Source organism: Chelonia mydas, chromosome 2, assembly GCF_015237465.2.
Source record: "Chelonia mydas isolate rCheMyd1 chromosome 2, rCheMyd1.pri.v2, whole genome shotgun sequence".
NCBI classification, from domain to species: domain Eukaryota; kingdom Metazoa; phylum Chordata; order Testudines; family Cheloniidae; genus Chelonia; species Chelonia mydas.
Genome location: NC_057850.1, coordinates 48,451,206 through 48,467,357, shown reverse-complemented (window position 1 = coordinate 48,467,357; position 16,152 = coordinate 48,451,206). Strand labels below are relative to the sequence as shown.

Below are 16,152 nucleotides of genomic sequence, written 5' to 3'. Positions count from 1 at the left end.
TGTAGTAATTTATGTACATTATATTGATATATCACAAGCAGTAAAACACAAACCCATGTTTTCTAGACTGTGGGCCAGATCCTCAGCTGATAGATACTCTGAAGTCAACAGAGATATGTCAATTTATACTAGCCAAGGATCTGGCCCATAATTATTGCATTCAGACATAAAGAGAGAGGTGACTCAAAAATAACTATAGAAACTATGTAGACATCATAACTAAATGAAATGCAGGCCTATATAGTCATGTGTATTGCCAAAGATATTTACTAGATCCCAGAAAAACTGGCCAGAAACAATGGTTCAAACCCCTATATCGATATAAAGAGCCACAGGATCTGTACAAAGCAGACCAAGCCTCAATTATTAAGGTATTATGCAAAAGAGCCACAGGCAGTAAATTTCATGGTAGATAGCTGGGAAAGATGAAGGACTGAGCTGACCGTGTCAGGATCTGAATCTGTCATCCCAGGGAACTGGTTACGCTATTTAGAACCTGAGGTTTAGATCACCAAGCTACTGCTTAGGATTTTATAAGTGTGGAAGTTTTCATAGGACTCTTTTCAACAAAGATGTTAAGATATCATTTGCTAAAATATTTCTGTGTGCAAATGGATGCAAAATAATCCATCGCTAAACTAGATGCCAAGAGGATAGCTAACAAAATGTCATTTTTTTAAACAAGGCTCCAAGAGCTATCCTGGCAATTCCTGGCCAGTAAACCTAACTTCAGTACCAAGCACATTCTTTGAAAGTATAGTAAAGAACAGAATTATCAGACACATAGATGAACACGATTTGGTGGGGAAGAGTCAACACGGATTTTGTGAAGGGAAATCATGCCTCACCAATTTATTAGAATTCTCAGAGGGGATCAACAAACATGGGCAAGGGTGATCTAGTGGATATAGTGTACTTGGACTTTCAGAAAGCCTTTTACAAGGTTCCTCACCTTAAGCAAAGTAAGCTATCATGAGATAAAAGGGAAGGTTCTCTCATGGATCAGTAACTAGTTAAAAATCAAAAATCAAATGATAGGAATAAATGGTCAGCTTTTTAGAATGGAGAGTGGTAAATAGCGGTGTCCCCAAAGGATCAGAACTGGGACTAGTGCTTTCAACATATTCGTAAGTGATCTGGAAAAAGGAGTAAACAGTGAGGTGGCCAAGTTTTCAGATGATACAAAATTACTCAAGATAATTAAGTCCAAAGCAGACTGCGAAGAGTTACAGAGTGTGCCGGCCCCTCCAAGCCTCCTCCCCCCTGCACCAGCGGGGGTCCCGGGCCGTGCACTGCCACCCGCCCCTCCTTCCCAGAACCCGGGACGCCCCCTCCCCCCCCAGCACCCGCGGCACCCCTGGGCAGTCCCCCACCTCCCCACCCCAAGTTTTAGTTGGGGTATATAGTAAAAGTCATGGACAGGTCACAGGCCGTGAATTTTTGTTTACTTCCCATGACCTGTCCGTGACTTTTACTAAAAATACCCATGACTAAAAAGTAGCCTTAATCATAAACAATGATAATTAGTAATGTCCAAATGTGTTTTGCTTAATTTCAAATTCACTTTAATTTTGAAGAAAATTATAGATTGAAAACTATTAATAGAGTGAGATATGTTTGAGATGTTTGTTCTATTAGGAATTGGCATTTTCCCATTTTTAAAAGTAACTTTAGCAAAAAAAGGCACATGGTCTCTACCTACAAAGTGTTTGTGAGGCAAACGTGCTGGTGGTGAGAGAAGGATTGTCCATTTTGTCTACCTACAGTCTTGCACTGAAGTGTGAGACCCTCCAAATAAATAGAGTGGCAGCTCACTTCATTGTACAACGCTTGTGCCCTGATTTTTTCTGTTTTAGGGGCCGTGGGAGAGGAGTTTCTGGACCATTCATGGATAGACTAGGGTTAAATTGATGATGTATGTGTTCTCTAGATAGGCCTAGGTCTTCAGATTCCAGGGCTGTTAATACAACACATTTCATAATCAGTAACATCTATTTAAGAAGGAAAAAAAGAAATAGGCTATGTTTTGCTGGAAGGGAGAACAATGGAGTCTGAGGATGTAGACCCAGCATTCTCAGGGGTCCTTCCCCACAGGCTAGAGAACAAAACAGGAGAGAGTTGCAGAAGGGGATGCACCTCACAGCTGATTTTCCTCTGACTGCAATCTGAGGAGGAACAACCCAAAAAGCATACCATTATTGTGACTTTTGTGGGGGAGCAGGGGAAAGTGGAAGGAGGCAGCAGGTGAGGGTCCCGTTCATCACAGGCAACACTTAGCCAGTGGCAGCAGCAGCCACTGGGGAAGGAGTCAGGCACTGCCTACAAGGAACCACAGGGGCCGCAAGGACCATCTAGTCTAATGCCCAGGAGATGGGACCAGAAACATAAGGGCAGGGGATCAGGCCTGCCTGCTCTGAGATATTAACCAGCATTTGCTAGGGCTGCTGCCAGCTCCACAAAACCCATTACAGCCAGGAGTCCAGCTTTGAGAATGGTAATATTGTGAGGTCAGAAGGAAATGATAGAGAAAGAGTAAGATTAGGAATTAAGCAAGGATACTTGGAAGGCCCTGACACTTGAGGATTTGCACCTCATTTTTGTCTTATACGTGTGAGGTATTCAGGAGTAGTTTATCCATTTATCTGCCTATGCTATGTATTTCTAAACATATATCACCATGATAATGCTCAAAAAAATGATGTAGTATTTCAGCAGGTGAACTCTGTGCTCGTGCTTGTTAGAAACATTTATCTCAGGCAGTGATTTAGGGGCGAACATACAATACATTTTCCAACATCTGCACACTACACAATATCCCTCTACTCGGGTTGCGAATTTTCCAATTTCTAAAAACCGGACACCACTGCTCTGCCACCTCCCCTAAGGCCCCACCCTCCACTCACTCCTCTGCCATTCTCCCTTCGTGGCTCGCTGCTCTCTCCCCTTTAAAACTAAAACTGGCATTTTATTGTTACTAAACAAGCTGTAATAGTTTTGAACATTTTGAAAAGAAGAAGTTGAAACTGACAGAGACATGTTCAAGGACCTGATCCTGAAAACCCTATTTCATGCCCCTACACTCTTTGGAATCTTTTTCTTGGTACTCTTGAACTATGTGTTTAAGGACATAGAAGATGGAGTCTATCTCCATACAAGATCAGATGGGAAACTCTTCAACCTGTCACAACTTAAGTCAAAAGACCAAAGTCAAAAAGGTACTACTCAGGGAACTTCTATTCGCTGATGCTGCTGCCCACATAGCCCACAATGAAGATCTACAAGAACTCATGGTCTGCATTTCAAGTACCTGTCAGGCATTTGCTCTCACCATCAGCAACGAGAAAATGGTTGTATTAGGACAGGGGGTTCCAAAAGATCCTTCAATCACCTTAAATGCAAACCAGCTAGAATTCCAAAAGTTCAGCTACTTAGGTTCTTCAGAGGGCAAATTTACCATGTGTCACAGCCCTGCTCAAGCAAAGACGACTGCGCTGTCTGGGCCATCTGAGTAGGTTGGAAGATGGACACATACCCAAGGACATGCTACGTGGGGAGCTATCAGAGGGAACAAGAATAACAGGACATCCCAAGCTTTGCTATAAAGACACATGCAAGCAAAATATGAGGGAATTTGGAATTGATCCTGACCAATGGGAAATCTTGGCAAGTGATCGTAACAAGTGGTGCCATCGTCTCCATCGGGGTATCCAAGTCCATGACAGGAGCTGGCTACTACAGCTTGAAGAGAAAAGAGCCTGTAGGAAGCAAGCTGCTCCCAACCAAGATACATACATTTGCAATAACTGCCAAAGATCATGCAAATCTCAGATTGGACTATTCAGTCACATGAGACACTGCAAACCATTTACATCATAGGCTGCAATTACCACTGTCTCTCATAGATGAAAGGATGCCAACAAATTCCATCTGACTACTCCTTAATCACATCAGCAATCCCATTGAAGTCAATTTAAAGTCAATAGGATTAGTTCCATGAGCAAAGATTATTCTTGTAAGTAAATGTGCAGGATTGGGCCCAAAATTATTACTGTGGAAAGAAATCAAAAGAACTGTACCAATTCCATCCGCTGAAGAGTATATAACTTTTTAAAAGCTTATAATATGTACTTTATTAATAGATTGGAATGGCTCCAAAGTTATTCACAAGAATAGATGTGTTTGCAGACTGGGCTCCATAATGATTTATTTGTAGAAGAGAAATCTAAGGTAATGTCCACCCACCCCTAACCTATGCATTCTCTAGTCCGAAAACACGAGAGAGAGGCAGGTAGCTGAGCTGAGCTGGCCTGCCCCTTCTCCTCCTCTGCCCCAGAACTCACCTGCTGCCTGCAAAGCCAGGCTGGGAGATGATCACAGCACTCTGCCCCCTGGCTTCCTCAGCAACCAAGTGGGGGCCAAGCAGGCGCCACCCACCGCAGCCAGGAAGCTGCACTGCGGTGGGTGGCACCTGCTTGGCCCCCACTGTTCCAGCACCCCTGAGGTGATAACCAGACTTTTGGCATCTGGTCAGTGTTTCTGAGCCAACACTGTCATGTGCCCTTTTTGACCAGAAACTGGACACCTGGCAACCCTACCCTCTATTCACTTTCTGAATGCGCCCATTATGCCTGACTAGGTGGTGGAAGACATGTCCCATATTATCTTAATTGTGAACATCTTTGCAATCTTTTTTTCATGTCACACTTCTAACACTCTCTAAACAAAGGCATATGCTCAGCAATTATGCATTCACAGAGAAGCTTGCACTTACAGCTCTAGGCTGGGCACAGAAGAGGGAGTGCAGCTTCTGCAGCATGCCTTTCCCTCAAGCCTGTGGGAGCCCCACCAGAGAGGAACTCCACACTTTTGGAGGGAACTGGGGAGGTCATGCTGACTGGTCTCTCTCCACTATGTTCTCCGGCCCCCAAGCCTGTGGGATACAACACAGTAAGTTAGTGCAGAAAGAGTGCAGGGTTTGTTCACAGTTCTGCCAGCAGAAACCAAGACTCAATCAGCAGAAAGTCTAACCAAAAAGGAGCTGGGGGGAGCAGGAGGTAAAGCAGTGCAAAGTGACTACAAACACCTGCTCTGCTACAGAAACAAAGAAATGACCAGTACAGCCCCAAATTGTGCTGGAGATGGGGGTGCCCACTACACCCAAAAGATTCACTGATTCAGTGCAGCTCTTGGACAGGCTCTGCAATCAGTGCTGCTATAAATCATATTTTAATGCTGCCTGCTCCCAAAAAAGCCCCTCGGATAATGCAGTAGTGCAAACTGCAGGAAGAAAGTTTTGCAGCATAGCTCTTGATGTTCAAGGGTAGCAGAGAACCAGGAGCAGAAGGAGGACAAGTGACAGTGTGAAGGCAAAGAAGTGCCACACAAATGTGTCTAGCCTCTGACAGATTCACAGAGATCCATGGATTTATGGAGTGGAATCTATCTCTTTTCTGGAAGGCCAGGGGCAAACCTACTAAATACTATTCCCGTGGAAGAATCAGAGTGAATCTCATGGAGTCTCAACTCCCCATGATTGATTCCATAGTTTTTAGCTGAGTATAGTTTGGGAAACTTTGGAGCCAGTAAATCCTGCCATGCAAATAGGCTCTCACATGGATTTTTGCTTTAACATTTAATTTAGGTCTGCAAATCTGTACATGGTATTACAGCAATGTAAAGTTTAAATTAATTGGATATGGTTTGGGATAGGTGATGAGTGATGAGGGCTTCTAAATTTAACAACCGGCCAAAAGTGGCACCTTAGGCGCTGACTCTGTGGGTGCTCCAGCGCTGGAGAACCCCCAGGGAAAATTTGGTGGGTGCAGAGCACCCACCGGCAGCTCCCCGCCCAGCCCCAGCTCACCTCACCTCCACTCCGCCTCTTCCCCTGAACGCACCGCCCCGCTCTGCTTCTCCGCGGGGCCCCCCCCCCCAGGTTTCCCGCTAATCAGCTGTTCACGCAGGAAGCCTGGGCAGCCTGAGAAACAAGCGGAGGCTTCGTGCTCAGGCCCAGGGAGGTGGAGAGGAGGTGAGCTGGGGGGGGGCGGGGGGCACGAGGAGGGCCTCCCGGGCTGGAGCAGGTAACCCGGCGGGCGTGCAGGGGAACCGCTCCCCGCCCCAGCTCACCTCTGCCTCCCTGGGCCTGAGCACGAAGCTGCCGCCTGCTTCTCATCCCTCCCAGGCTTCCCGTGCGGTCAGCTGATTCGCGGGAAGCTGCGGGGGGGGGAGAAGCAGAGCAGGATGGCGCATTCAGGGGAGGAGGCGGAGGTGAGCTGGGGCCGGGCACAGGGCGGGGAGCTGCCGGTGGGAGCTCTGCACTCACCAAATTTTCCCCATGGGTGCCCTCCAGCCCCAGGGCGCCTATGGAGTTGGTGCCTAAGGCGCCACTTTTGATGTGATCAGTGGGCGGAGTGGCCGCTCCCCCAGCTCCCCCCCAGCTATGCTACCCCACCCCTAGGAGCCAGAGGGACCTGCCGAATGCTTCCTGGGATCCGCCCCAGGTAAGCACCTCCGGGACTCCCCAACTCTCCCCACGGCAGGTCCCTCTGGCTCTTAGGGGCAGGACGCGGTGGGCACCACTACGGTGGTCCACGAGACCCTCCTGCCCAGTTCTGGGAGCAGTCAGGGGACAGGGGAGGGGCGTGGATGGGGCAGGAGTCCTGGGGGGGCAACAAGGAACACAGGGGGCTGGATGGGGCAGGAGTCCCGGGGGGCGGGCCATGACCCCCTTGTGGGGTGAGGAGGGAACCGGTTGTTAAGATTTTGGCAGCTCATCACTGGATAGGTCATGTACAAAAGCCAGAGGGCTCATATTGGAACTGTAAAAAGAAAAGGAGTACTTGTGGCACCTTAGAGACTAACCAATTTATCTGAGCATAAGCTTTCGTGAGCTACAGCTCACATCATCGGATGCATACTGTGGAAAGTACATAAGATCTTTTTATACACACAAACCATGAAAAAATGGGTGTTTACCACTACAAAAGGTTTTCTCTCCCCCCATACCCCACTCTCCTGCTGGTAATAGCTTATCTAAAGTGATCACTCTCCTTACAATGTGTATGATAATCAAGTTGGGCCATTTCCAGCACAAATCCAGGTTTTCTCCCCCCCCCCCCCCACACACACACACACAAACCCACTCTCCTGTTGGTAATAGCTTATCTAAAGTGATCACTCTCCTTACAATGTGTATGATAATCAAGGTGGGCCATTTCCAGCACAAATCCAGGGTTTAACAAGAACGTCTGAGGAGGGGGGCGGGGTAGGAAAAAACAAGGGGAAATAGGTTACCTTGCATAATGACTTAGCCACTCCCAGTCTCTATTCAAGCCTAAGTTAATTGTATCCAATTTGCAAATGAATTCCAATTCAACAGTCTCTCGCTGGAGTCTGGTTTTCAAGTTTTTCTGTTGTAATATCGCAACTTTCATGTCTGTAATCGCGTGACCAGAGAGATTGAAGTGTTCTCCGACTGGTTTATGAATGTTATAATTCTTGACATCTGATTTGTGTCCATTTATTCTTTTACGTAGAGACTGTCCAGGTCTACCAATGTACATGGCAGAGGGGCATTGCTGGCACATGATGGCATATATCACATTGGTGGATGTGCAGTGTACACCACTGACTTCCTGAGGAAACTACAATCCATCGGTGATCTTCCTGATAACACCATCCTGGCCACTATGGATGTAGAAGCCGTATACACCAACATTCCACACAAAGATGGACTACAAGCCGTCAAGAACACTATCCCTGATAATGTCACGGCTAACCTGGTGGCTGAACTTTGTGATTTTGTCCTTACCCATAACTATTTTACATTTGGGGACAATGTATACCTTCATATCAGCGGCACTGCTATGGGTACCTGCATGGCCCCACAGTATGCCAACATTTTTATGGCTGACTTAGAACAACGCTTCCTCAGCTCTCGTCCGCTAACGCCCCTACTCTACTTGCGCTATATTGATGACATCTTCATCATCTGGACCCATGGAAAAGAAGCCCTTGAGGAATTCCACCATGATTTCAACAATTTCCATCCCACCATCAACCTCAGCCTGGTCCAGTCCACACAACAGATCCACTTCCTGGACACTACAGTGCTAATAAACTATGGTCACATAACACCACCCTATACCGGAAACCTACTGACCGCTATTCCTACCTACACGCCTCCAGCTTTCACCCTGACCACACCACACGATCCATCGTCTACAGCCAAGCTCTGTGATACAACCGCATTTGCTCCAACCCCTCAGACAGAGACAAACACCTACAAGATCTCTATCAAGCATTCTTACAACTACAGTACCCACCTGCGGAAGTGAAGAAACAGATTAATAGAGCCAGAAGAGTTCCCAGAAGTCACCTACTACAGGACAGGCCTAACAAAGAAAATAACAGAACGCCACTAGCCGTCACCTTCAGCCCCCAACTAAAACCCCGCCAACGCATTATCAAAGATCTACAACCTATCCTGAAGGATGACCCAACACTCTCACAAATCTTGGGAGACAGGCCAGTCCTTGCCTACAGACCGCCCCCAACCTGAAGCAAATACTCACCAGCAACCACATACCACACAACAGAACCACTAACCCAGGAACCTATCCTTGCAACAAAGCCCGTTGCCAACTGTGCCCACATATCTATTCAGGGGACACCATCACAGAGCCTAATAACATCAGCCACACTATCAGAGGCTCGTTCACCTGCACATCCACCAATGTGATATATGCCATCATGTGCCAGCAATGCCCCTCTGCCATGTACATTGGTCAAACTGGACAGTCTCTACGTAAAAGAATAAATGGACGCAAATCAGATGTCAAGAATTATAACATTCATAAACCAGTCGGAGAACACTTCAATCTCTCTGGTCACGCGATTACAGACATGAAAGTTGCGATATTACAACAGAAAAACTTGAAAACCAGACTCCAGCGAGAGACTGTTGAATTGGAATTCATTTGCAAATTGGATACAGTTAACTTAGGCTTGAATAGAGACTGGGAGTGGCTAAGTCATTATGCAAGGTAACCTATTTCCCCTTGTTTTTTCCTACCCCCCCCCCCCGACGTTCTTGTTAAACCCTGGATTTGTGCTGGAAATGGCCCACCTTGATTATCATACACATTGTAAGGAGAGTGATCACTTTAGATAAGCTATTACAGCAGGAGAGTGGGGTATGGGGGGAAAGAAAACCTTTTGTAGTGGTAAACACCCATTTTTTCATGGTTTGTGTGTATAAAAAGGTCTTCTGTACTTTCCACAGTATGCATCCGATGAAGTGAGCTGTAGCTCACGAAAGCTTATGCTCAAATAAATTGGTTAGTCTCTAAGCTGCCACATGATGGTACTCCTTTTCTTTTTGCGAATACAGACTAACACGGCTGTTACTCTGAAACCTGTCATTATGCATTGGAACTGTAGGAGCAACAATAATTCTGTAAAACTAAGATACAGTACATGACTGACCAGAGTTCCTCCAGTATCCTATGCTCAACAAGTCAACCATATAGAAAAAGAATTGCAAAGGCAAATTATTTCAGGAGGAAAATGAATGAATAAATAGTCCATAACAACTTTTCATTTTCCCAAGGGATGTTATCACAAGTAGGACAGTATTTACTGTTTGTCTGATATTATTTATGACTGCAGCTGCTATATGTTATCCAATTTTTAATGCAATATGTTTGAATCTTGCTTTTGAGGTTGATATGTTCCCTTATAACCACACCAAATGAAAGCCATATTGCTTGCTTGAATGTAATTCATTTTCCTCACTATTGTGTCAGGGTGGTTTTTTTTATACATAAGTGGAAGGAAATGAAAAGATTAAAAAAAAACATTAATCATCATGACTGTTTTTAATATCATCAGAGCTACCATAAAGCCAGTAGATAAATTACACACTATTCAGCAGAAAGAAGTAGAATAAAATTAGTATTATATTACACTAGATTAATCATAGCCCTGGGTGACTGTCATTCTGGAGAAAATAGAAGCTTGAATATCTAACATTTTAACCTTTCTTCCGAGCCTTTAAGAAAAAGAGACAAATAACAAGCCCATGTACTGAAAGAAAACACAAGATTTTTTTGCTTGTGGGACTGGTAAATTTTTACCATTGTTTCTAAATGACAGCAAAGCAACATTCACAGTTTGGATCCAGATGGTGAGCAGCACTGCTTCATAATAGTAATCTAATGAAGCTTTTTATTACTAGCGATAGGTAAATGCCTGGAAGGTTTATGGCAAGGAAAAAGCTTCAATAAATAATTTGAAAATCTGTCTCTCTTCTTCCTTGGATAATTATTGTCTTTTGCATATATAATGTAGCAGTGAGGCTACAAAAGGCTAGAAAAGGAGAACTGTCTCTGGAGCTAATGGGGTGCACAGTGGAACCGCAGGCTTTCTTCCTCTCACAAGATGAATAGCTACTTAACAACCATCAGGCCTCTCTCTGACTTAAGGGGAGGATTGAAAATCCTTTTCATGTAGTTAAGTCTGTCTAAGGATACAGTGCTAAAAATAGGGCGATATGAAAAACTTCTCTATGCGTGTGGAGAATAATATTTTTAAATATCATTTTCACTTAAAACAGAGCGGCAGATGGTAGGTGCTTTTGTACAAGGATGGGAGGGCATGGGGACCCTCCACCACAGCCCTGTCTACCTGTGCTGGGTACAGCCAGAATGCTGATGCTCCCTTGGGATAAGGAGGGAGTGAAAATGCATAATGTCTCCGGAGTGCTACACAGCTCTAAGAAGACTTGGGCCAGTGCTGTTGGGAATGGAACTGGTCAAAAAAAATTCCATCTGATCTTTTCAACAGAAAATTGTGTTTTTTTCAATACAACATAAATGTTTGCAGGAAGCATCTACTTTTCTTTAAAACTTTTGATTTTTCAATAGAAAACCCAAAAACCTGAAACTTTTCCACTGTAAACCAGAGTTGGCTGAAAAATATTCAGTTTTTGTCTGAAATTTTTCAGGTTTTGGTCAAAAGGTTTCAATTTTATTTGTCAAAAAGTTTAAAAAGTTTAAAAGATTTTTTGGTTTTTCAATGAATACTTAAAAATTTCTGCTGAAAATTTCAACAAAAATGGAAAATTCTTGGTTTTAATCAAAACTTTCTGCACAGTTGAGGAGACTTCTGTCTTCCAACCCTTGTAGATGGGAGCTCTTGCTGTGCACTTCTAATGGGTGTTGCAGCTGTTTAGTGGCTCAGTGCTCCCACAGGGCCTGATCCAATGCCCATCTGAAGTCAATGAAAAGCTTCTCATGACCTTCAGTGGGTATTTATCCCAAGACCCTAGTGTCTGCAGAGGCAGGTATCTGCAGGCATAATGCCTTTAGGAAGTTCCACTACATTCCCACTCTAAAACAATATTGCTGAAAAAGCCACAATAGAAGCCAAAAAGTGATGGTATTTAACTAAAACAAATAAGATCTAATCCTTAATAAACAGGACAGGCCTAATGCATGCACACAATAATAATATTAAAACTATTAGAAAGCAACTGGGAAAAGACTCATGAACCAGATAACAGGAACTCTCCTCGGCCCCCCAGTGTTAAAGCATGTGATCAACATAAATGGCATGTTTCAGAGTAACAGCCATGTTAGTCTGTATTCGCAAAAAGAAAAGGAGTACTTGTGGCACCTTAGAGACTAACCAATTTATTTGAGCATAAGCTTTCGTGAGCTACAGCTCACTTCATCGGATGCATACTGTGGAAAGTACATAAGATCTTTTTATACACACAAACCATGAAAAAATGGGTGTTTACCACTACAAAAGGTTTTCTTTCCCCCCACCCCACTCTCCTGCTGGTAATAGCTTATCTAAAGTGATCACTCTCCTTACAATGTGTATGATAATCAAGTTGGCCCATTTCCAGAACAAATCCAGGTTTTCCCCCCAACCCCCCCCCCCCCACACACACACACACAAACCCACTCTCCTGTTGGTAATAGCTTATCTAAAGTGATCACTCTCCTTACAATGTGTATGATAATCAAGGTGGGCCATTTCCAGCACAAATCCAGGGTTTAACAAGAACGTCTGGGGGGGGAGTAGGAAAAAACAAGGGGAAATAGGTTACCTTGCATAATGACTTAGCCACTCCCAGTCTCTATTCAAGCCTAAGTTAATTGTATCCAATTTGCAAATGAATTCCAATTCAACAGTCTCTCGCTGGAGTCTGGTTTTCAAGTTTTTCTGTTGTAATATCGCAACTTTCATGTCTGTAATCGCGTGACCAGAGAGATTGAAGTGTTCTCCGACTGGTTTATGAATGTTATAATTCTTGACATCTGATTTGTGTCCATTTATTCTTTTACGTAGAGACTGTCCAGTTTGACCAATGTACATGGCAGAGGGGCATTGCTGGCACATGATGGCATATATCACATTGGTGGATGTGCAGGTGAACGAGCCTCTGATAGTGTGGCTGATGTTATTAGGCCCTGTGATGGTGTCCCCTGAATAGATATGTGGGCACATTTGGCAACGGGCTTTGTTGCAAGGATAGGTTCCTGGATTAGTGGTTCTGTTGTGTGGTATGTGGTTGCTGGTGAGTATTTGCTTCAGGTTGGGGGGCTGTCTGTAGGCAAGGACTGGCCTGTCTCCCAAGATTTGTGGGAGTGTTGGGTCATCCTTCAGGATAGGTTGTAGATCCTTAATAATGCGTTGGATGGATTTTAGTTGGGGGGCTGAAGGTGACGGCTAGTGGCGTTCTGTTATTTTCCTTGTTAGGCCTGTCCTGTAGTAGGTGACTTCTGGGAACTCTTCTGGCTCTATTAATCTGTTTCTTCACTTCCGCAGGTGGGTACTGTAGTTGTAAGAATGCTTGATAGAGATCTTGTAGGTGTTTGTCTCTGTCTGAGGGGTTGGAGCAAATGCGGTTGTATCGCAGAGCTTGGCTGTAGACGATGGATCGTGTGGTGCGGTCAGGGTGAAAGCTGGAGGCGTGTAGATAGGAATAGCGGTCAGTAGGTTTCTGGTATAGGGTGGTGTTTATGTGACCATCGTTGATTAGCACTGTAGTGTCCAGGAAGTGGATCTCTTGTGTGGACTGGACCAGGCTGAGGTTGATGGTGGGATGGAAATTGTTGAAATCATGGTGGAATTCCTCAAGAGCTTCTTTTCCATGGGTCCAGATGATGAAGATGTCATCAATATAGCGCAAGTAGAGTAGGGGCGTTAGGGGACGAGAGCTGAGGAAGCGTTGTTCTAAGTCAGCCATAAAAATGTTGGCATACTGTGGGGCCATGCGGGTACCCATAGCAGTGCCACTGATATGAAGGTATACATTGTCCCCAAATGTAAAATAGTTATGGGTAAGGACAAAGTCACAAAGTTCAGCCACCAGGTTAGCCGTGACATTATCGGAGATAGTGTTCTTGACGGCTTGTAGTCCATCTTTGTGTGGAATGTTGGTGTAGAGGGCTTCTACATCCATAGTGGCCAGGATGGTGTTATCAGGAAGATCACCGGTGGATTGTAGTTTCCTCAAGAAGTCAGTGGTGTCTCGAAGGTAACTGGGAGTGCTGGTAGCGTAGGGCCTGAGGAGGGAGTCTACATAGCCAGACAATCCTGCTGTCAGGGTGCCAATGCCTGAGATGATGGCACGCCCAGGATTTCCAGGTTTATGGATCTTGGGTGGTAGATAGAATATCCCAGGTCGGGGTTCTAGTGGTGTGTCTGTGCGGATTTGATCTTGTGCTTTTTCAGGGAGTTTCTTGAGCAAATGCTGTAGTTTCTTTTGGTAGCTCTCAGTGGGATCAGAGGGTAATGGCTTGTAGAAAGTGGTGTTGGTGAGCTGCCGAGCAGCCTCTTGTTCATATTCCAACCTATTCATGATGACACAGCACCTCCTTTGTCAGCCTTTTTGATTATGATGTCAGAGTTGTTTCTGAGGCTGTGGATGGCATTGTGTTCTGCATGGCTGAGGTTGTGGGGCAAGTGATGCTGCTTTTCCACAATTTCAGCCCGTGCACGTCGGCGGAAGCACTCTATGTAGAAGTCCAGTTTGCTGTCTCGACCTTCAGGAGGAGTCCACCAAGAATCCTTCTTTTTGTAGTGTTGGTAGGGAGGTCTCTGTGGATTAGTATGTTGTTCAGAGGTGTGTTGGAAATATTCCTTGAGTCGGAGACGTCGAAAATAGGATTCTAGGTCACCACAGAACTGTATCATGTTCGTGGGGGTGGAGGGGCAGAAGGAGAGGCCCCGAGATAGGACAGCTGCTTCTGCTGGGCTAAGAGTATAGTTGGATAGGTTAACAATATTGCTGGGTGGGTTGAGGGAACCATTGCTGTGGCCCCTTGTGGCATGTAGTAGTTTGGAAAAAGGTAGGAGAATAGTGTCATGAAACGCAAAATATAGAGAGCCATATGCAGTGTATTTAGAATACATGTAATTATGCAGGTCAACGTATTCTACATTATCTCACGAAGTAGCTGAGATACATTCTTCCTTTCCCTGTTGTTACAAATATAAACTACTGAAGAGAGGTGTACTTCACCAAAGAGCTGGGTTGTGACTTGAATCAGTGTAGTTAATTCTGGGCAATGCATTCTAATTTAGGGGTATTTATGGTATCGGCTGTCCATTGTAGCAGTTACATGACATTCCTTTTAGCTTAAAAACGTAATTAATTTAGTGTCAATGTCAGATGCTTGCACTGAGTGATTTGACCATGTAAATAAATAAATAAAGCTGATTTGACGAAATAAAGCTGCCCTGTTCCCTTTCCCCTGCAGTTTATCCTGATGCCTTTTTCATGTGCTGCTGAAACAAAGCCCATGTTTTCATACTAAAGCAAACGTTTCATTTTTCAGTTTCTACAGATCAAGTGATGAGGTGTCATGTGTGAGCCCCTTGGAGGCTGAGAAGAGAAACTGTGACTTCCCCTTTCCAGTCCCCCACAGAAATGTGAACTGCGGTTTCTTACTGGCTAGCAACACCTTTGATTCAATTTGTATGAAAACTCACTTTACTTATTAAAATGGACATTATTGTTCAAACCTTAGAAATTTCATTTCTTATATGTTCTAAGCTGTACAACTGTCAGATTTTTATGGTTTAGATTGTAAATGTGTTTTTCTCTGGCTAATTATTGGTATTATTTGTTTTTAATTTTGATGTCTTAAAGGCCAAGGTACTGTATGATAATAATATGAAGGACATATTTAACAGGCGTGAGAGACACTGTATACAAATGTATATTTGTAAAAGCTATTTTTATGATTAGCATGTTTCACTGTTTAGCATATTTAAAGTCAGTTGATATTGCATTTCTATGTTTATAGCTTAATTCAAACACAGTCATGTTATGATCAAAGACGTATGATCAGTCATGTTGTGTGGTATTTTTCATTACTTTTCATTATATTCATAGTTTAAAATAATTATGTTTACTAGTAGGGATAATATTGAAAGGCAAAGTAATAGTTCTGCTTTGTTCATGCACTATTTCACTGTAATTGCTAAAAAGTGCAAATATGTCAAATATCAGATCAATTGATAAACTATAAATTAGACCCACTTATTAATCCCTTTTTTTCAAACAAGCACTCTCTGTGATGCCATAGATTAGCACAGTTATTTCATCTGTATCTGTTACTGTCTCAAAGCAGTTTGTTGTTACCTTATGGAACAGTTTACATGCCAGTGAATGTCCTATCCAAACTGTATTCCAGACAGGTGAATGTTTTATATATTGCCAATATTTGAAACCTTACAGTAGATTATCAATTGTTTTGTTTCACTTTCAGTCAATAGGATCGTTCCGTTCCTCAATCTCTCAAGCATTCTGCACATGCTTGAAGTTGGAATAATCCATTCTCACAGAGGCTGTAGGGGAATTCAATATATAATTTCTTAATAAATCATGTTTCTTTTCAAACAAAATTGATTCATTATTTCTCTTATGTGATACTCAAATGTGTTTTAATACACTTAAGCTATATTAGCCACTGGTGTAACTGCTTCTTCTTGAAAGAAAGTGCCAATTTGTTCTCAGTGTATCTCAGTTCTCATGATAGGACTGTTCACGGTTCCAGAGAACCAGTTCAGAAGACACTCATAACAGGGAAGAAGTATCCACATCTTTATATGAGATACACTCAGATAGAA

The 16,152-nt window shown here is 43.8% G+C and overlaps 1 protein-coding gene across 13 annotated transcripts in view; it reads left to right on the top strand.

The window, feature by feature from the left end:
• Positions 1 to 15,707, top strand: part of RALYL (RALY RNA binding protein like) — a 577,640-nt gene extending 561,933 nt beyond the window's left edge. For all 13 annotated transcript variants that reach the window (XM_043539415.1, XM_043539410.1, XM_043539409.1 and 10 more), the window contains one exon: positions 14,856 to 15,707. In XM_043539415.1, coding sequence (XP_043395350.1) covers positions 14,856 to 14,873 — 18 coding nt within the window. In that variant the 3' untranslated portion in view covers positions 14,874 to 15,707. The remainder of the gene's footprint in view (positions 1 to 14,855) is intronic.
• The last annotated feature ends 445 nt before the right edge of the window (positions 15,708 to 16,152 follow it).